The 23053-nt window shown below is 33.9% G+C and overlaps 1 protein-coding gene across 1 annotated transcript in view; it reads right to left on the reverse strand.

The window, feature by feature from the left end:
* Positions 1-23053, reverse strand: part of COL24A1 (collagen type XXIV alpha 1 chain) — a 542658-nt gene that overhangs the window by 201825 nt on the left and 317780 nt on the right. Inside the window, exons 23-26 of the mRNA XM_079924384.1 lie at positions 17742-17795; positions 16449-16493; positions 12297-12350; positions 8523-8567 (exon numbers count right to left, since the gene is read on the reverse strand). Coding sequence (XP_079780510.1) covers positions 8523-8567; positions 12297-12350; positions 16449-16493; positions 17742-17795 — 198 coding nt within the window. The remainder of the gene's footprint in view (positions 1-8522; positions 8568-12296; positions 12351-16448; positions 16494-17741; positions 17796-23053) is intronic.

Genomic DNA, 23053 nt, shown 5'->3' on the forward strand with positions numbered 1-23053 from the left:
CAAAATTAATGCACAGAAATCTCTTGCATTCCTATACACTAATGATGAAAAATCTGAAAGAGAAATTAAGGAAACACTCCCATTTACCACTGCAACAAAAAGAATAAAATACCTAGGAATAAACCTATCTAGGGAGACAAAAAACCTGTATGCAGAAAACTATAAGATACTGATGAAAGAAATTCAAGATGATACCAACAGATGGAGAGATATACCATGTTCTTGGATTGCAAGAATCAATATTGTGAAAATGACCATACTACCCAAAGCAATCTACAGATTCAATGCAATCCCTATTAAATTACCAATGGCAGTTTTTACAGAACTAGAACAAAAAATCTTAAAATTTGTATGGAGACACAAAAGATCCCGAATAGCCAAAGCAGTCTTGAGGGAAAAAAATGGAGCTGGAGAAATAAGACTCCCTGACTTCAGACTATACTACAAAACTACAGTAATCGAGACAATATGGTACTGGCACAAAAACAGAAATATAGATCAATGGAACAGGATAGAAAGCCCAGAGATAAACTTACACACCTATGGTCAGCTTATCTATGACAAAGGAGGCAAGGAGGTACAATGGAGGAAAGACAGTCTCTTCAATAAGTGGTGTTGAGAAAACTGGACAGCTACATGTAAAAGAATGAAATTAGAACACTCCCTAACACCATACACAAAAATAAACTCAAAATGGATTAGAGACTTAAATGAAAGACTGGACACTATAAAACTCTTAGAGGAAAACATAGGAAGAACACTCTTTGACATATACCACAGCAAGATATTTTTTGATCCACCTCCTAGAGTAATGGAAATAAAAACAAAAATAAAAAAGTGGGACCTAATGAAACTTAAAAGCTTTTGCACAACAAAGGAAACCATAAACAAGATGAAAAGACAACCCTCAGAATGGGAGAAAATATTTGCAAATGAATGATTGGACAAAGGATTAATCTCCAAAATATATAAACAGCTCATGGAGCTCAATATGAAAAAAACAAACAACCCAGTCCAAAAATGGGCAGAAGACCTAAATAGACATTTCTCCAAAGAAGACATACAGATGGCTGTGAAGCACATGAAAAGCTTCATGTGAAAAGCACATGAAATTATTAGAGAAATGCAAATGAAAACTACAATGAGGTATCACCTCACACCAGTTAGAATGGACATCATCAGAAAATCTACAAACAACAAATGCTGGAGAGGGTGTGGAGAAAAGGGAACCCTCTTGCACTGTTGGTGGGAATGTAAATTGATACAGCCACTATGGAGAACAGTATGAATGTTCCTTAAAGAACTAAAAATAGAATTACCATATGACCCAGCAATCCCACTACCGGGCATATACCCAGAGAAAACCATAATTCAAAAAGACACATGCACCCCAACGTTCATTGCAGCACTATTTACAACAGCCAGGTCATGGAAGCAACCTAAATGCCCATCGACAGACAAATGGATAAAGAAGATACGGTACATATATACAAGGGAATATTATTCAGCCATAAAAAGGAATGAAATTGGGTCATTTGTAGAGATGTGGATGGATCTAGAGGCTGTCATACAGAGTGAAGTAAGTCAGAAAGAGAAAAACAAATATCGTATAATAACGCATATATGCAGAACCTAGAAAAATGGTACAGATGAACCGGTTTGCAGGGCAGAAATTGAGACACAGATGTAGAGAACAAACGTATGGACACCAAGGGGGGAAAGTGGCGGGGGGTGGTTGTGGTGGTGTGATGAATTGGGAGACTAGTATTGACATGTATACACTGATGTGTATAAAATGGATGACTAATAAGAAAATAAATAAATAAACATTTAAAAAATAATAATAAAAAATAAAGTATATAAGCCTTTATAGGCCTGGCTTTCAATAACTTCTGTGTTTTTAGCTTGTAGCACAGGATCATGTGTATCACTCATTTCCCCATAGATATAAATTTTGCCTTTTAGCTTTTATATTATAATCATGTGAATTAAAAAAAAAAGTTTTGTTGTTTTTTCCTTAATAACCACTTACATGTGATTTATTCTTGGTCTACCTCTTATCACATTTGGTTTTGTGATATGAACGCTTTTCCGTAGTCATCATTTTTCACATACTCTTTAATTTTCGTAGCTGTAGAAAAAAGTTCTATAGGACCACATCTAATATAGTATTTGCTATTTTCTTAGTAACTTATTTTGCTTTTTACAAAACGATGTCATAAATGTCAGGAAAATAGTGTATCTTATAGTCCAAAAGACTCAAAAATTCTTTTACCTTTTAAGCACCTCAATTGTTCCTAGAAATCTGCTGACTCCATTTTCTTGGATAAATCTCTTGTGTTTGAGATTTAAAAACTATTGGCATCTCATTTCTAAAGTAATAGTTCACCATGGACCTGGTTTTAGAGAATGGTAGGGTTTTTAGAATTGTTTACTTCACTTCCCTTCAATTTACCTGGAATTATAACATTATATATCTTCTCTGTTCATATCCACTAATATGTCCACACACTTTCTGTATCTTCCCTTTTGATTTCACTGATTGATACTTTTTTTTAACATTCTACACTTTCACAGACTTAATAGTATAGTGAAATTAATTCACTTAATTGACTAAATGATGCTATTAAAACATTTCAAAGATGATAAATGTCAAATACATGATCCTAAAACATAACAATTTAACACAAACATGTTTGTGAGACACTTGTCAAACCACCATGTGGTAATTGGGGCCTCATAATTTTCAGCTTCATACAGTAATAACAGGACGATATGTATTCATTAAAAGACAATTAGAAATCTTCACTTCACTGTTAAGAGGAAGCATGGGGATATGGAGAAGTTAGTCATAACTCCTTTTCAATCCCAGCTCTGCTACTTTACTATCTGACCTCAGACAAGTTTAACTTCTCTGAAACATAAGTTTTCTTTTGTATAAAAAAGGAATATTTCCCAGTGTCTTTTGTAAGGACTAAAAGATACAATATATGCAAAGTATCTGGCAGATCACAGATTTTCAATAAATTGTAGCTATTTTTTAATCATATTCAGGTATACATCCTTCTTGTGATGGAATGCATCGTGGATATACATTTCATATAGCTTTCCATTCTCTGAGGAAAATTACCACACCCTGCCAGGTAGGAGATATACACAGCTTTGCAGTGTGCTACAGGTATGTGCAGCTTGAAAACAGAAGGGAGTAGATGACATTTTTTAAGATAAGGGCACTACAGAGGCCCTACAGAGGGGCAGTTGATAGAATTTTACTTTGTTCTTTCTGTTTGGCTAAATGGTGCCATCAAGCCTGGGACTTTTCCTCAAGGAAATATGAGTCACTTTTTATGATTTAGGTATGTTCACATAAAGCCACCATTCTCTTCTTAATGAAAGAAAGAATGGAACTTGTTAAATAAAATCAACGTATCAAGTTTGATAATAATTTCACAGTAATGCTACGAGAAAGCAGCACAACTAACCACTGTATCAAATGAGATTTTGTGTTGAGCACTTCTAAAATATTTTCTTCCAGATCCCTCAAAAACTTTTAAATCTTCCTAACCATTGATTCACAAAGATGCACTTCAAGTTTCCATTTAAAAACAGGACAAACTGATGATTTCCTGATGCAGAGAAAAGAACCTTAGAACTGGAATTAGAGAATTCACATTTGCTTACTAGCTGTGAATTTGAACATAACTTCAATAAATCTCAGTTTCCTCACTTACAGAATGGCAGTAAGATTTATCTTACAAGGGTTGCTTCAAGATTAAATGAGATAATAGGTCTTCAAAAAATAGACATCTTTTAATTTCCCCCTCTGACTCCACCTCTACTTGGTCTTGAATGAATCGGTTATAATCCAGTTTAGAATCAGCCAACAGAAGTTCTCTGATTCTAAAGTTTTATAATGAGAACTGGATTACCTGATTTTGAGGATTATGCATGGCCTTTCCTCTTCCTCTTCCTTTCTGTTCATCAGTCATTTACTATACACTAGCACACCAGGGGGCAGGCAGAATAACAGAGAGGACATGGTAGATCACTTATGAAATCTGCTAAATGGATAAATTAAGGAGTAAATGAGGTGAAATCAAATAGTTGGATTATATTTTAAGAGATATAAAGAGAGTCTGGTCAGAGTATAGGAGAATCATGAGGAGCTCTTCAAGTGGGCAGAAAAATGGCATCTGAATTTAATGTAATCAAGGTCACTTAATGAAAAAAAAATCCAAATTTTAGCTTTAAAATAACAGACCAGAAAAGGATCCTGGGAGTGACTGCTGATCATTTTGCAAAGACACCCCAGTTTCCTTCTATTGAAAAAAGCCTGCATAGTTTTGAGTATCATCAAAAATAAAGAAAACATAAAGTTATCCCACTCATGAAGAAGGCTGTGGATCCACTGCCCCTAAAATATTTATTCTAGCTCTGTTTGTTCCAACTCCAGAAAGACAGCCAGAGAAAAGAAGCCAAATTGGCAGATGAGAGGAAGACTAGAAAACATTACAATTCTTAGAAAAGAGTCATAGATTCTTAGAATTGGAATTATCCTTAAACATCATAAATACCAATTCCTTACGCTTCCAGAATTCTCCTGATAATCATAAATAGTAATCAAAGGTCTATTATATGCTGGGGACTGACTAGAATCATTCCCTTTTATTGCAGCCTTTGTCCAAACTGTCACCTTAAACAGATCTCAAATACATCCACTTATCTCCACTGCCATCATCTGGCCCGTCATTTTTCTCCCTCGTTTAGTCTACTGCAATAGCATCCTAACTGGTTACCCTCTTCTACTTCTGCTGCTCACAACCATGTTCAAAGTTCCCAATCCACTGCTACAGAGTGATCTTAAAACACAAATTAAATCATGTCATTGGCTTACTTAGGATACTTCAATGATTCTCCATCTACTTTAGGACCAAGTCCAAAATAATAAACATGGTCCTGAATAATTTGGCTCCTGCCTCCTTCACTAATACCACCTAATACTGCTTTTCCCTTGGTTCACCAAGGTCTATCCACACTGGCTTTCTTTCAGTTCCTCAAAACAGTTAAATGCTTTCCCATTTAGAACCATCACATATAAGAATAACCACCACCACCGCCACTACAGCTAACATTTATCAAGTTTTCACTATGTGACCAGCTCTGTGCTAAGTGTTTTAAGTGCATTATCATGTTTAATCCTCATAAGAAACTCTATGAGGTAGTTATTATTTTCATACTTTTACTGTTGAGAAAACAAATATTTAGAGAAATTAAGTGACTTGTCTAAAGCAAGGCAAGGGGCACAGGTGGAAAGTATGTTATACTGCATATTCCAGGAGCAGTTTTTTCCCCCCCACTCTTCCCAAGCTAACTCATACCATTAATTTTTTTTTTTTTTTTTGCAGTACGTGGGCCTCTCACTGTTGTGGCCTCTCCCGTTGCGGAACACAGGCTCCGGACGCGCAAGCTCAGCGGCCATGGCTCACGGACCCAGTCGCTCCACGGCATGCGGGATCTTCCCGGACCGGGGCACGAACCCGCGTCCCCTGCATCGGCAGGCGGACTCTCAACCACTGCGCCACCAGGGAAGCCCACTCATACCATTCTTTACGGTCACAGCTCATACGGCATTTCAAAACAGTCTTCTCTCATCTCCTGATCTAAATTTGGCAACTTTGTCACAGTCTCTTAAAATTTTCATCTAGAGAATGTATTACAGTTTATAATTATATATTTTATGTGATTATTTATTTAATGTCTGTCAAACCTCTGATAGACTACAAAGTTCATGAAGGCAGGGATCAAATGTTCAATGAATGTGCCTGAATATAAATATAAATATCTGCTGAACAAATGATTGCAGAAAGTCATCCAAATCTAAGGGTGAGGTGTTGAATCACTCTATGGAAGAGTCTGAGTGTTAGGAATTCTATTAAAATATTCTTGCCTACAAAAAAAGCTGTTCCCTTATAATGTCTGTTCCCTTATAAGGCCTATATACTGATTTTAATTCTGGTTTCTTGACCAATACTGAAAGAGTATATTCTCTTCCCTTTTACAGCTCTTCAAATGCTTTCAGCCTAGAGAATGAAAGACAGAGAGGACTGGCAATTAAGGTGGGATAATTCCAGGTTTATTCATAAAAGAATGCTAGAACGTAGAGGATAATTTCTTTGAAATTAGAGATTTAGGGCACATTTATAGAAATTAATTCTTTGCCTATAGTAAGTAAATGCAAGAGGTATATAGACATGAGATGGGACCACTGTGTTTGGCACTCTCTATCACAAATTGGGTTCTAATTTGTATGAATCTAGAAAGGAACAAAACTGGAGGAGGCTATTAAAAGGGAATTAAATGACCATACAAAAAGTTTGGGAAAAATAAAAACTAGCTATGCAATTACAACTAACCTTAGATATCCCCAAATTACAAGACTGACATCATGAAGTGCAATCATATTTTCCCATATCTCTTGAGAGTTTTAACAGAACTCTGGATTAGATGAACTATATTGCTAAGTTTCTGAAATTAACATGATAAAATAGAAGTTGGGAATTATCAAGAGTCAAAAATATTCTTCAGGCGTTTTATATATCTTAATTAATTCACTATAACCACTAGAGTTTTTTAAAAGTCTTTATCTCCCATCCTTAATGAGGAAGATGGAACCTCAAAGTTGGAAAAGGTTGGAAAGGTCCTTTTGTTTCATAACTTATCTGATGCCTAAAACCTCTCTATAAAATCTAGGCCAAGTGGCTTTCAGCTAATATTAAAATATCCCCAGCTATGCTAATTAACTTGATGGAAGTGGGGGGATCCTTTCACAATCTATCTATCTATCTATCTATCTATCTATCTATCTATATATATGTGTATCAAATCATCACATACATTTTAAATATCTTAAATTTTATTTGTCAATTATACCTCAATAAAGCTGGGAAAAAAATCCCCAGCATGGTATATAATGCTTTGGATTTTGAGATCTGGATTCTGAGTTTGGAGCTATGGGTTTAAATCTTAGTTCAGCTATTGATCAGCTATGTAACTCTGAACAGGTAACTTACTGTGCTTCAGTTTCCTCATTTCAAAAACTGGAATAACAAAATGTGTCTTTTAAAATTGTTTGAGAATTAAACGAAATTCCACAATATAAAATATCACATAGCATTATGCCTGGCACACAGCGAATGGTCCATAATTGTTAATTTCCCTTCAATAACAGAAATCTGCTACCTGCCAAAATAGTCCATTTCCTCTTTGGACAGCACTGGTGATGGGTTCCTATACTATGTGGAACCAGGTCCAACATTATTAAACAAATAAAACTTAGAAATTTGATATGTGTTATTTTAAGAAAAGATGTTCTTCATTGTTATTTTAAGTTTGGCTATAAATTTTAGTTTATATATATTTTTAAGCAATTTGTCACTCAGAAATGGCAGAATTTCATTTCTTTAAATTTTAAAAAATTTGAATGACAGAGAAATACAGATTACATTCATACTTGATGAGAAACCTTGAATAACTGAATTGATATAAATACTCCATTGAAATTTCCCTTTTGGTTAAAAAAAGGAAAAAAATATTCATCTTCTAGTGACTCAGGATTAAATGGTATGGCAATGATCTTTTAAGACTAAATGGATCATCTCCCTATTTTTATTAATAATTAGTGACAAAAATTAAGAGTATCAGAAATGTATTGCTGTTTTACTACCAGGCTAGAAAATATATTTAATTATTTAAGCTCACAAAGCAATTTTTAAGAAAATTTATTTTTATTTAAGTTGTAAGATAGGTTATAGAAAATTATATTTGCTCATTTAACCTATTAAATAAATACTGTTATTAAACAGTATGACTTTCTTTGTGACAACCCAGCACACTCTGTAGATAAAGTCACTTGCCTTTCATTAATTTAATTCACCACTTTATATGTTATGTAAGTTCATTTGTTAGAGAATATTGTAGCTGACTTGTCCCATAGAAAAAAAGAAAATTACCCCTAACATACCTGATTCAAATACAACATGAAGCCTCCTACTTCCTCAATAATGTAAATTTAAACAAGGCAAACTTTCGAGGAAAGAAATTATGTTTCCCAATGACTTACCTCATGGTTTACTCCAATCTTTCAAATACAAAGAAAAGTATCTTCCACCTATTATAATATTTTATGGTTTGATAATCTGTAGCGTTTTAATCATGAAAAACATTACGGTCAAATTTAGTTTGAGATGATCAGAACTAAATGTAAAGACCAAATATTAGATACAAGAATGTTCCTGAGATCACAAATGTAATTTCTATTGGATAAAACTATCAGTATCTGTGTTTTCCCTCATTTCTCTTTTGTAGAGTAGGTTTTATTTGTCACATCACCAATAAATTTAAATTTGTAGTGGATAAGTATTTTGTATTCTGAATTTTATAAGCAAAGATCATGCTAACATGATTCCTAAAAATGCTCACAAGATGATTTAAAAGTTGAAGATAAGAGCATAAAATAAGCTTACTGTTTCACCAATCTTCCCAATGTTTCCTTGGTCTCCTACTTCTCCCTGTTAATAAAGAATATAAAGTTGCAAAAATGATTATTTTTCAAACAAGATTACTCTCAATATTGCTCCTGTTTTCATTTTAATGTAATTATCTAGTTATAACCTAGAAAATCACAAAGAAACTTTCAGTTATTCAAAACTCTTGTTACAGTATTTGTATGGAACGTAGTCTTTCCTGTATTTTCATTCAAATACTATTAACTTGTTTTCTTAAATTACATTCTTCTATTTATGACTTTTAATCACTTTTAAAACACTTTTACAAATAAAATTAAAAAAATGAAATATCTACTGAGGTATACTGTATAAATGGCAGAGTGGTAGGCTGCCACTGTAGAAGATACTAAGAAGAATGAAAATAAAGCCCTTGTGCGCAGGAATACTCTCTTTGTTTCAGTAGATAAGGTATCTCACAATGCTGAGCAGAACAAGTAGAACAGAACACACGCTACAGGTAAGTAGTAAAGGAGTTCCTAGGCACAGGCACCCTGTGTGCGCGTGCAGCTAGAGCTGGCTTCACTGGAGAAGTAATGCATGTTCATAATCTTAACTGCAGTTCTGCCGTCCCTAAAGCTCTGAAAACCCAAAGTTTTTCACAACACATTTAGTGGCAAACTTAACCTAACTTGTGTTTATTTGATAATAATGCTTTTACCTGATCTGAGTGAGGCTACTTATAGTCTTGATATAGATTGATTAATCTGAACATCCTTACGTTTCACCATAGAAATATCAATGTGTCTAATTATGGTTGTGCTGTCCCATAGTCTGCTGGCAGTGTTAAGTAAAATACAGTATGTATGTGTATGTGTGTGTGTATATATATATATATATATATAATATATATATATTACCTTTTTAAAATCCAAATATTAATGGTTTCAAATAATAAATTATGAAACTGTATTTGAGTTGGGCCCTGAAAAATAGGTGATTTTTACACTGGTGATGAGAAAGAGCCATTTTTAGTGGTGAGGAATGGCATGAGCAAAGGCTGAACAAAAGCACAGATTAATGAAAGTAGAAGATTAAGTTCAGGGTACCACATATAGTTAATCTGACAGGAATGTACATTTTATTTATACCAGAGATAGGAAATTAAACCATCAACTGCTGATTAAAAATTATTATATTGCAGTGTGGGGTAGTTAAACTCACTGAACAATACTGCAGCCACTCATGATATGTAGCTACTCAGCACTTGAAATTAACTGGTCTGAACTGAAATGTGATGTAAAAATAATATACACACTATATTTCAAAAACTTTGTATAAAAAATCTCATTAATAATTTTAATACTGATTACATGTTGAAATGATAATATTCTTATATCTTGGGTTACATAAAATATATTACTGAAGGGCTTCCCTGGTGGCGCAGTGGTTGAGAGTCTGCCTGCCGATGCAGGGGACATGGGTTCGTGCCCCGGTCCGGGAAGATCCCATATGCCGCAGAGCGGCTGGGCTCGTGAGCCATGGCCGCTGAGCCTGCGCGTCCGGAGCCTGTGCTCCGCAACAGGAGAGGCCACAACAGTGAGAGGCCCGCATACCACAAAAAAAAAAAAAAAAAATATATATATATATATATATATATATATATGTATATATATAAAATGAAATTAATCTCTCCTATTTCTTTTCACTTTTTTTTTTTTTTTTTACTGTGGCTCACATCTGTGATTCGTATTACATACTCTATTGGATGGTGCTGATTTTAAGCACTGAAACCTAATATTCATAGGTAATCAGTTTGAAATAAACTTTCAAAGACTATAAAAATTTTCTTTTCTATTTCTGTATGCATTTAGATAAATAGTAAAGAATAAAACATTGTAGTAGTAGGTTAGAAATCCTAGTTTTTGACTGATAGTTCATTAGACAGCTTTTGTAGAAAATAATGTGGCAGGATTTTACATATATATATACAAATATATACATAATATGTATGTGTATATATACATATATATAATTAATTTTCTTTTATTTTCTCCTCCTTACCCAACGGCCCTCTCAAATTCCAACTAGGGAGATGGACCCTTTGTGATACGTAGTCTTAAGGGAGGTCTGTGTTAACAGGCAGAAAGCAAAAGTTGCTTGCAGATTACCCACATTCATGCTTTAATTTTCAAAGAGCCTGAATGTAGGAGATGAGTTGTCTTTGAGGGCAAAAAGAGACAGAGAGGAATAATTCCCCAGGCCTAGGGAGAGAATAGAGATCCTAGAGTTCTGTGAAAGGCAGTGACCCTTAACCAACCCCCAAGCGCTCCCCAAGAGTGCAAGGTTCCCCCTAAGGGAGTGCCAGGTCCTAGTGAATAGCTATGTAATACACCAAGGAAGAAATTTCAGAGACAAGTATGAGGACTGAACATTAAAGAACTTCCTTCACTTCCTAGGTAACACAGATGCCACCTAGATGCTGGTGTAACTCTAGGGAGAAGGCAGGATGTCAATAATGACTGAGATTGGTCTCTTGCCAGTTTGACTGGATGGTAGCTCACAGGTGGATTTCTTAGAGCTATTTGGCAGTACAGGGATTAAATACAGTAAAGGAGAATTAAGCCTTCTATTTATAAATATCATGCTTCTACTTTCTGGGAGTTTTTCTATGTAACATGAGAGTCAGGTACACATACTCTCCCAAGATAATTTCAGCAACAGACATGCTGACATAATAAAAAAATATTTTAGCTCATATTTCTTTATTAATTGACCTCAAAAAGTGTTGTTTGATTTTTTCTTAGTTTCTATATCACAAAAACGAAGAGTTTAAAATAAATAATGAACTCTAGCTTTAGCAATACATCTGTGATGCAATTCAATTTTTCATTGAATTTTAAATCTGTACAAATCACCAATTCTTATAAGTTATTTCCTTTCAGACCTTAATGCTGTACATATAAAACCACTGCCTTACTTTTTTTTTGTTTTTTGTTTTTGTTTTTTGTTTTGTTTTGTTTTGTTTTGCGGTACGCGGGCCTCTCACTGCTGTGGCCTCTCCCGTTGCGGAGCACAGGCTCCGGACGCGCAGGCTCAGCGGCCATGGCTCACGCGCCCAGCCGCTCCGCGGCATGTGGGATCTTCCTGGACCGGAGCACGAACCCGTGTGCCCTGCATCGGCAGGCGGACTCCCAACCACTGCGCCACCAGGGAAGCCCCACTGCCTTACTTTATATTTGTTTGTGTTACAAAAAAATCATACAGTACTTGAAAACAAAGCAAGAAAGTAGGTAACACATTTTTTCAATGTCATAAAAGTATGAAGAACACCCAATGATTATGCAGGGTATGTGCTTACTTAGACTTACTGTATATTATTGATTAAAGGACCCAGACTTAGTGAAAATACACACACACACACACACATAAATTTTTTATGTGAAGTTATAGTAACTTGTAGATTTCTGTCCAGTGTAATAGACAGCCCTCAGTTATGGTTTATTGTCCTGTATCTAACTACACATCTGAACATTCCTTTACTAAAATGCATATCCAATAACATAGACATAGTTATAGATATTTATAGACATATATACAGATATAGATATAAAGACATATAGCACTTCAAATGTTATTCAATATTTGAACAAGTTTTAACATATGACTGGTTCCTTCAATTAATGAGTTTAATAAAATCTTTGACATGTGTTTATTTTATATTGTTATGAAAGTCATAACTTTATCTTTTTGAAAATTATACTTTGTAACTGGTGATAAAGTCAGTTGCTTTACCTTCAAGCCTTCTGGTCCTGATTCACCTGCATACCCCTTTGGACCTGGTTTTCCCTAGAAGAGAACAGGAAAAAAAAAAAAGATATGTTTAATCATTCTTATTTTTGAAAGTTTCCTAATTTATGAAATTCAGACTATCTTATGAGATGAAACACTTCAAAATTATTATATAAATACATTTCATCAAACTCATTAGCCATTCATTCTACCATGTTTGACTGTCTACTTGCCATGCACAGCTCTAGGATAAGATAATTAAAAAAAATAAGTAAAATACTTAGTATGTTAGGTAGTGGTAAATTTGAAGAACATCAAATTAAGCAGGAAGGGAGATATAAACTGTTGTGGTAGTTTTGTTAAAATTTTTGGTAAGACTGCCAAAAAAGACCTCACTGAGAGGGTGGCAATTGAGTAAAGACTTTTAAAAAGGCACACGTTACATGGATATTTGAAGGAAGAGCATTCCAAGCAGAGGCGAAGAGCATGTGTAAAGGCCCTGAGGCAAGAATGCGCCTGTGTGTTGGAGAAACAATGAAGAGTCAATGCAGCTGGAGACAGTAAGAGAGGAGATGAGTAAGAAGGTGAGGGATAAGAAGGGAATGGGGGATATGAAGCCAGGTCATGAAAGGCCTGGCAGGTTACAGTAAGGGCTTTGGTTTTAACTCTCAGTGGCTTTAACTCTTAGCAGGCTTTGAGAAGAGAAGCACCAGGACCTATGTTTTAACAGGATCACTCTGATGTAAGAGCAGAAGCAGGGAGTCCAAAGAGGAGTCTACTGCAATAATCCAAGTGAGAGACGACAGTGGCATTATCAGGGTGGGAACAGAGGCGGCTGTGAGAAGTGGTAAGATTCTGTATATAGTTTGAAAGCAGAGCTTCCAGGAATTGCTGATGGGTCATGTGTGGAATGTGAAAGAAAGAGAAGAGTCAAGAATGAACTCAAGAATGAGTTCATTCAGCTTTAACCTGACGAAAGGGCCAAATGATATGAGGTAGACTGTGAGAGAACAGGTTTGAAGGGTAAATTGAAAGCTTAGCTTTGGACATTTCAGTTTGATAATCTTGTTAGACATCTAAGTGGAGAGATCTTGTGGTAGTTAATACAAGAGCAGAGCTTAGGGGTAGAAGGTTCTGAACTGAACATATAGTTTTGGAAATCACCAGCATTTTGATGGCATTTAAAGCCATAGAATGCACCAGCTCATCTAGGCAGTGAGTGTAGATAGCAAAGAGCAGTCCGCAAACCAAGCCTTGGGGTACTCTAAAATTTAGAATTTGAAGAAATGAGGAAAATATGCAAATCTGCTGCCAGAGAACTAGGAGGAAGATAATACAAGTGAAGAAAGTCTTTCCAGGAGGAGAGTGATCTTGTCGAATCTGAGGGATATAAATATTGAGTAATATGAAGACTGAGAAATGATCACTGAATTCAGCAACATGGAGGTCATTAATGACCTTCATAAGATCAACTGTTTCAGAGTGGTGGGGACAAGAATGGTTTCAGCAGATGAGGTGAGGAGAAAAATTATGTAAATCCAATACTTTTGAGAAGTTTTCTGGAAAAGGGAAGGAGAGAAAAGTAAAACCTGGAAGGAAAACCAGAGTCAATACAAATTTTGTTTTTGTTTTTAAGCCAGAAGAAATAATAGTATGTTTATATGCCGATAGGATTGATCCATTAAAGAGAACAAAATTAAGATGTAGGAGAGAGTGGGGAAAATTGCTGGATCAATGTTCTTCAGTAGGCAAGACGATGTAGTATGTAGTGAATGAGTGGAAGTTTTGACCTTACCTAGAAAAATGGCCTGTTCATCCACTAACAAGAGAGAAGGCACAGTAAATGGCATAGATACAGGGAGGTGGGATTGAAGTGATGGTAGAAACTTGTGAAAGTTCTCTTCTGATTACTTCAATCTTCTCAGGGAACTAAGATGTGAGGTAAAGGGCTAATAGAAGTAAATGGAGTTGAGGAGAAGGATAAAATAATGATTTAAAAATGTGAAAGTAAATGGCTATAGAAATAGAATTCAGAATGTTATCAAAGGGATAATTACAATGTTTTAAGCATGATGAGTAGGGATATGTGGTGATGAGAGAGAAAGGAGTAATGGAATGGCATTAGAATCAATGAATTGAAATTTCTCTTGGGACTGTTGGATTGGGTTATAAGAAAGAATGCACCAGAAAGAAAGGGGATGATGGTTGGGGAATGAGAAGTTTAAAATTGAAAATGAAGAGGTTGCTCTTACTGGTAATGACAAGGTCAAGGGTTTCACCATAGCAGTAAGTAGCTGAAGAGAGTAGAGGACAAAATCCCTGAAGGAGAGAAAGTTAATATCCTGGAGTAATCTACAGTAGGTGGTTTCTAATATCAAACAACTGATGTTTGATTATGCAAGATTTGATTAAGGAGATCACTATACCTCAACCAATATGTTCTAGGAGTAGAAAAAGTGTGTGGGGAGATTGCTAAAAAGAATACTAATTTATAATATCTACTAGGCATTATATATTTGGATTTTATTACTCCTATTCATTAACAAGTACTCGCATATTTTTCTTTCTTAAAATAAAATAAAGCAAAACAAAACAGCCCTCTGGCTCTCATTCTGTTTTGATTACTTACAAAAACTTTAGCAACTTAAAATTATATTTAGGACTTCCACCCAAAAAAGTTGTTCTAATTTTGGTCTCTGCCTTGCTTGAAATTGTCTAGTGGTTCCCTACCAAGCACAAAATAGAACAAAGGATTAAAAAACTATCCTATTATTGTTAAATATCAATTGCTGTCTAATCAATTTGCAGATATAAAAGAAGAAATGTAGTTAAGAGTCTAAATCATTACAGGACTTTGATATTTACAAAATAATTAATAATACATTTTATTCACACTGTCTGGAAAAAGCCTTAGCAGGAATATTTCTTTCATCTTTAATAATGTAATACTCAGGCACTGCAGTATATTAAGAAATAGTTATACATCATTATCTACATTATGGAAAGATTCTCACTGGTATCAGGCATTGGCATATTTATAATCTCTTTGAAATCAAGCGATTCAGAGCATCAGTATTGGAGCCATCGCTTTTGGTCCTGTTTGAGTTCTGTCATATTATGGTTATCTTGAGCATGTTATGCTTAAGCATATAATATTAAAGTCTTATTTTTTTAAATCTAAAAATGCAGTCAATTTCTTGCACAGTTGGTTTCAGATTAGGGATGATTCCTGTGACAAACTTAGAGCAACACTAGGCCTAAATTAATATTCAACCAATAGTAGCAACAATTAGTAACAAATATTATGACCGAGTAGGCAAGAGGTGAACATGGTTTTCCTGTTTTCTAGGGAAGTAAATTTTAAATAAGGCCAATTATACTGGAGCACAAATAACAATGGTCTTTCCATTATATAACTCACCTCACAAAAAATGAAAAAAAAAAAACAAAAACAACTCTTCTTTTTCTTTCAATAAGAGAGTGGCAGTATATGTGCTAGTTAGGTAAAGGTGCAAAAGAAGGAATTACTGTCTCTTTAAATGTAAAAATACTGTAAGAACCTGTACAATATGATGTTCTCAAGTAAAGAGTGAGATGTATTTCATGTGAGTCTAATAATGCCTCTTAAAATGTGTTGCACACAACTTAATTACTTCAGGATATTGCAAACTTTTGTCATGCATCCCCAAATTCTTAAAAAATTCATTTTCAGAACTCGAAAATATGAAATTCATGTATTGCCACAGAATATTATCGGAAAAAAAAAGTTGGACAGAAAATACGTCTTATTTGCTTTCCATAATTTTACTGACAAACTCAGAAAACAGAAATTTCCAAAATATTACTAAAATGGTTAATGTATTTAGCTTCATATTACATTTTGAGACACTTTATAAATAAATTGTACAAATTACTAAGACCGTAAGACTGAAGGAACTGAAGGAATAAGTAAATATGCAACAGGCATAATATCATTTAAAATATCCCTGGAAAATTTTAGTTATAGGTCTATTTTATTTGGGGGGATTGTATGGCTATAGTTTGTTATAATCTTGGCTCTTTGCTATAACTTAAAATTGGGTGCCATTAAAAAACATTTACAAAACAGTTGCTTTAAGAGAAGCATGCTTCGAAAATTATTTATATGATACCTACTCTTGGCCCCAGTTCTCCAAAGGATCCAATTACTCCTTCTTCTCCCTTAAAAAAGAAGATCAGAACATGTCATGGCCTGATATAAGTATTTAAAAATGTAAACCTTATTCCAGTTATCCTGAAATCTGAAGTTCTTTCTGAGATGTAATGAAAATAATACTGTGATTTTCTTGTATTTTAGAACTATATCACCCCATAATGTTTAAATTTTTTGTGTGACAACCTCATATCTACATTAAGGGGGATATGTATTGTACTACTGGGTTATTTTTCAATTGGTAGATGATATAAGTTAAATATAGAAAATTGAGGGCAGCTAAGAGTGAAAGTGATTAGGGTATCACAAAAATCAGGATTAGGAATCACTGAGATTGTGGATTATGGACAGCCTTTACCTTCTTGGTCTCAATATCTCTGACATAGAGAGAAATTCAAGTTCTTAATAGATGGAAATCAATACACATTGGTATATTAAAAAATTATTGGTACAGAACATGTTTGCTCTGGGCACATTCTGATACTTAATTCATTCAGCAAATATGTTTTTGAGTCTCAGTTCTGTCTTAAGCCTTAGAGATAAAGGTATATCAGATCTTACCCAAATGGATGTCTAGAGTTTCTTTTTTTTAGAGTTTCTTTTTGTCTAATTTACAGATCCAATATTTTCGGGATCAAATCAGTTATAATGTCATAAAATATAAAATTTTGTGCATTCTTCTAAGGATTAAACACTGTATAGGTGGATAGAGAATAGAAAAACTTAAAACAAATAATTTTTATACTTTTTCTCTAAGAGAATTAAAAAGTAATAAATGTGTTTATTCTATTTATTGACATATTTTCTAAACATACTGATTTTTTACCTTTAAATAAATAGTTCATATTTACCACATCTGAACATTTACAGACCTCTTTAGAAATCATATATTCTATTTTATTTATTTAAAAACATTTTGCTCAGTCCATAATTCAATTAAAATATAATATATGGGTTAGAAATATAAAATAGACACAAATGTTAAATATAAATTCTGGTACATATAAGTGAGATTCTAGGCTCAGATTCTTCGGACATTCCATGGACACCACTACATAAATCACTTAATGAATTCAGAACATTAAAATGATTCCAAATTCCATTCCATAATTGTGAATATAAAATGGTAACTTGAAATCCTCGATGGCAAAAATTGTCCATACTAATGCAAAATTTTCTTTGAGCAAAAACTAAAGTCCCACAAAAAATAAAAAAGGAAAATCTGAATTAAAAAATTGCTTAAAGGAACTTCATACCTGAGTTCCTTTGAGACCAGGAGGTCCAGGAGGCCCTCTATTTCCAATGAGCCCCTGTAAAGCAATATAAGGACACACAATAAAATTTTTAGCTCAATTAATACATTTTCAATAGGCATTAATCTCAGATGTGCAATACTATTTGGTACCACTCATTTCCCATTAGGAAGTTAGCAAAATGGGATGGGAGGATAGATAAGCAGAAAACTGCCTGCCATCCAAAAAGTTGGAAAATATATGATAAACTTACTTTTAAACAACATGTTAATGTTCACATAATCTGCTCCGTATGGAGACACCTTTTCATAAAAAGTACTCCTAAATTTAAAGCAATAGGCCCAATTGTTAATCTGATACTAGTACAATAAAAAGATAATAGAGTGTCCACAAAGTCTGAAAACAGATGGAGAAGATATATAGTGTTTTAATATCTGTTAAGAGACTAACAAAGTCTGGAACACATTATTCATATGAAATGTTCAACTTACTTCCTTTCTTGATGCAGGCTAGTGAAAAGAGAGGAAAATTTGCAGAAGAAAGTAACAATCTGAACATGATTAGGAATTTCAGGATTAAAAGAAAACTTTTGTTAATCTAAATGCATGTTGTTAAAAATCAAATACTCTTTTTTTTTTTAATTTACTTTTTTTTTGGCTGTGTCACGCAGCATGTGGGACCTTAGTTCCCCGACTAGGGATCGAACCTGCACCCCCTACAGTGGAAGTGCAGTGTCCTAACCACTAGACCGCCAGGGAAGTCCTCAAATGCTCTTTGAATAACAATTCATCCAAGTAACTAAAACAAAAATCTTCCTATTTCAGAAAACACTGTATATCATCTCTTCAACATGGCAACATTTTTCATTTTGTTCTGTTCCCCTAACTATGCAATGTGTCAAAATTTTAAGTAAATCTCTTTTAGAAACTACCTTTGCATTATTGCTTTTAGTAAGTCTATAACCATTAAATGGTTTTATCTAATTTTAAACTGTAACAAATAACTATGCCAAATAGCACATCTACCCATGTGACTGATTTTTAGTTTGGAATGGAGCAGAGTGACAAAACTGCATGAGAATCTTTCCTTCATGATATATCTTGGTCTATCATTGCTATGTTCTAACACAATCAAAAAATGAAAAACTTCATCGGTTTAAAAGTCTGTAATATATTATCACAGGCTTATCCTGTACATAAGCACCATTCAAGAAACTGCATCAGTTTAGGCAATAACCTAGAAGTTTTGCACAGCTTTCTTACTTTTAATAGGAAGAGATGGATTATTGAAATGAGCGTATACTGTTCTATGCAAGTCCAACATATATTCATCTTTTTTCAGGCAAAAGCATCCTAATTTTCCTTAAGGAAACAGTCTTTCCCCATGTGGTTTGAGGGGAGGTGACTCTACCCCTGACTAAATTTAAGGGTGGATATGTGACAGGGACCTAAGTCAGCATATTCTACATCCCTAGAAACAGTGGTTGGTTCAGTAATGAGCCAGAAACCCAAGTTAGTCCAACTAAAGAAAATTTTGGACTACAGTGGAACAACTGAGAAGACAGAATAGCATTAAGGATGATGTAAACCTAAAGAGAAGGAAACTATGAAGGGGAGAGAACCTGAGAATGAAATCAATGAATTAACAAATGGAGTGATTGGGTTCTTACGATATTTTTGGGCGTCCTTTGTATAGTTGTGTTTGAATTCCTAAACTTCTCACATATTTATACAATCATATTTTAGTTGAGTTTCCATTACTTACAACTGAAAGAATCCTAACGGATACAATGACTTCTAAATCTTAATATCCAAAATGCTCTTGTAGAACTCTAAGTAATAGGTTTTTAAATGTTTAGACTGAAGGTCAGAATCAGAATGCTGCGATATTTAAATTCCACCACAGGATAGCTAATGTTTAGTTATTTAATTCATGTGTTCATTCATTTTTTTCATCTGACATTTTATTAATTTTCTACTATGTGCAAGGTCCAGTAAAAAGTATAACATGAGACCTGGAGTATACAAATATAAATAAGGCACAGTCCCTGTTCTCAATGAATTCATAATTTATTATGGGAGAAGGCAATTTAAAATAAAAATCAGAATACGAGTTGTAACAGAAATAGAAGTATAAGCAAAGTGAAAAGGGGGACTTAGATGAAGAAGCAAAATCTTTTCTGGGAGGAGCAGAAATTTTGTAACATGTGAAAATAATTTTGTATTGAATTATGATAGGTTAATAAAACGTAGTTAAAAATAAGAACACATAAAAAACTTATCAACAATTTCAAGGTCTCAAAAGGCATTGATAAAGGTACAGTTTTAGGTTGGAGCATATGTTTAAGAAACTGGCTTAGCTCCATACCCAAGGTGTAACCAGAAGAGGGGTGAGTTATCTAAGAGAACTAGATTCTGCTATTCCCTCACTGCAGCTATTTACCCTAGGGAAGTAGCACCCTGACTAAAAACCAAAAATAACCCTTTCAGGGAGGCAAATAAGCCCAGGTTCCTTTTTCCTTTCTCTTCCAAGACTACCTTATAATCTTAAAAGAATAAAAGCTGTATTAAGGGGGAAAAAAACTAGCTATATGCTGTTTACATGAAACGCATCCAAAACATAAAAATGAGGAAAATTAAATTTCAAAGAATGGGAAGAGATATGCAAGTGATTTACCAGCCCCAAAATAGCTGGAGTAATTATATTAACGTTAGATCTAATAGGCTTTAAGGTAAAACAGATTATCAGCATTAAGAGGGTCACTAAAAAATGATAAAAGGCTATGTTCACTAGGAAGAGAAAAGACAATTTGTATGCATTTAGTAACACAACTTATAAATATATACATTAAAAATTGATAAGGATAAATTGATAAATCCACTATTAGAGAGGAAATTTTAACACATCTCTGCCAGAAATTAGTAGGTCAAGCAGATAAAAATCAGTAGGAACAGAAAAAACTTAAATAGCAAAATTAATAAACTTGATCTAATGGCCATATATAGAAAACTGAATCCCCAAATTGGAGTTTACACAGTCTTTACAAGCATACATGAAAGATTTATGAAAACTAAAAGATACCCACAAGAAAGGATATCTATCAACAGTTCTATCAATTAAAAAAGTGTAGTATATCTATACAGTGTGTTACTATATAGTGAAAATGAACATGCTGTAATAATATGGATCAACCTAGAATGAGCTGAAAAGATAAGATTGAGTGAAAGAAGAAAGTAACTGAAGAATGTATATACAGTAAGTCCCCTATATACGAATGAGTTCTGTTCCGAGAGCACGTTCGTGAGTCCAATCTATTCCTAAGTCCAACGAAGTTAGCCTAGATACCCAGCTAACACAATTGGCTATATATATCACTGCTGCTTTTACGCTTGCTTCCGGACATCCTGGGCTTGAAATAAAGATACTGGACTACTGTACTCTATACAGTACTGTACAGTATACAAAAGCACAACCACTTGTAGAGGACACACACACGTGACAATGTACACCAGACACATGAACTAACTTACGTGATTGGACATGCAAATGCACATTTCTCATCTTTGAAAGTTTGCAACTTGAAGGTTCATATGTAGGGGACTTACTGTAGTATGATTTTATTTATATGAATTTCAAAAACAAGCAAAATAACAAATATTACCAGTATATACATGGTAAAAGTATGATGAAAACAAGAGAATGGTTAACTGTTAATGCCAGAGGGGAAGAGACAGATATGATTAGTGAGGGATTCACAAGGGGATTCCCATGATCTACTTCTTACCAATAATAGGGTCTGTTTCATTAATATTTTTAAAACTGCGTACATATTTCATATTTATCATGTTAAACACAAAAAAATTTTTTTTGAGTTTTTAAATGTTTTCATTTTTTTTTTATTGGGGTATAGTTGCTTTACAATGTTGTATTAGTTTCTGCTGTACAGCGAAGTGAATCAGCTATATGTATACATATATCCCTTCGTTTTTGGATTTCCTTCCCATTTAGGTCACCACAGAACACTAAGTAAAGTTCCCTGTTCTATACAGCAGGTTCTCAATAGTTATCTATTTTATATGTATTAGTGTGGATATAGCAATCCCAAACTCCCAATTCATCCCACCCCTTCTTTCCCCGCTTGGTGTCCGTATGTTTGTTCTCTACATCTGTGTCTTTATTTCTGCCTTGCAAACAGGTTCATCTCTACCATATTTCTAGATTCCACATATATGCATTAATATATGATATTTGTTTTTCTCTTTCTGACTTACTTCACCCTGTATGATATATACAATGGAAACACATAAAAAATTTTAATGTAAAATGTATAAAATCTGAAATTGAGTTTGAATTCCAGCTCTGAAGTTTACTAGGGGCGTGACCTTAGTATTCTTATCTGTAGAATCATGTTATCATAAGCATTATAAGGTAATAAATTTTATTTGTTACAACAAATAAAATGGTACCTGGAATATAACAGAGACTCAATAAATATTATTTCCTTCATCTTATTCACTGCACATTGATTAGTGTTTGCAACAGTTTCTGAACTGGTATTTTGCTTTTCTTCCCTATGCATTCACCAAATTCATAACAATAATTTACTATTATTATTCTTCCTAAAACATCTCTTTCATCATCTCACTCCTCTCAATATCTTCCACAGAGAAAAAGAGTAGAGCTCTTGTATGCAATTGAAGTTAAGTTGTTATCAGCTTAAAATAGAGCATTAAAACCATAGGATGTTTTATGTAAGCTCCATGGTAATCAGAAAGAAAATACCTATAAAACATACACAAAAGGAAATCAGGAAGGAATCAAAGCATGTCACTACAAAAAAAATATCAATGAAACATAAAGGAAAATAGCAAGAAATGTAAGAGGGACAAAGAAGTTACAAGACAGAAAGCAATAACAATTAACGAAATGACTATAGTAAGTCCTTCCTGATCAGTAATTACTTTAAATGTAAATGGATTAAAGTCTGCAATCAAGATTTAAAGTGGCTGAATAAAAAAAAAAATCCATAGTTGTATCTATGAGAGACTAAATTTATATTTAAGGACACACATAGGATGAAAGTGAAAGGATGGAAAAGATACTCCATGAAAATGATAACCAAAAGAGAGGAGGGGTGTCATACTTACATCAGATAAAACAGACTAAGTCAAAACTATCTCAAGAAACAAATAAGGACATTGAACAATGATAACTTTCTTCGTTAATTCGCCAGAAAATATAACTATTATTCATAAATATGCACACAATATCAGAGTACCCAAATACGTTAAGCAAAAGCCGACAGAATAGAACAA

Source organism: Stenella coeruleoalba (assembly GCF_951394435.1).
Source record: "Stenella coeruleoalba genome assembly, chromosome: 1".
NCBI lineage: Eukaryota > Metazoa > Chordata > Mammalia > Artiodactyla > Delphinidae > Stenella > Stenella coeruleoalba.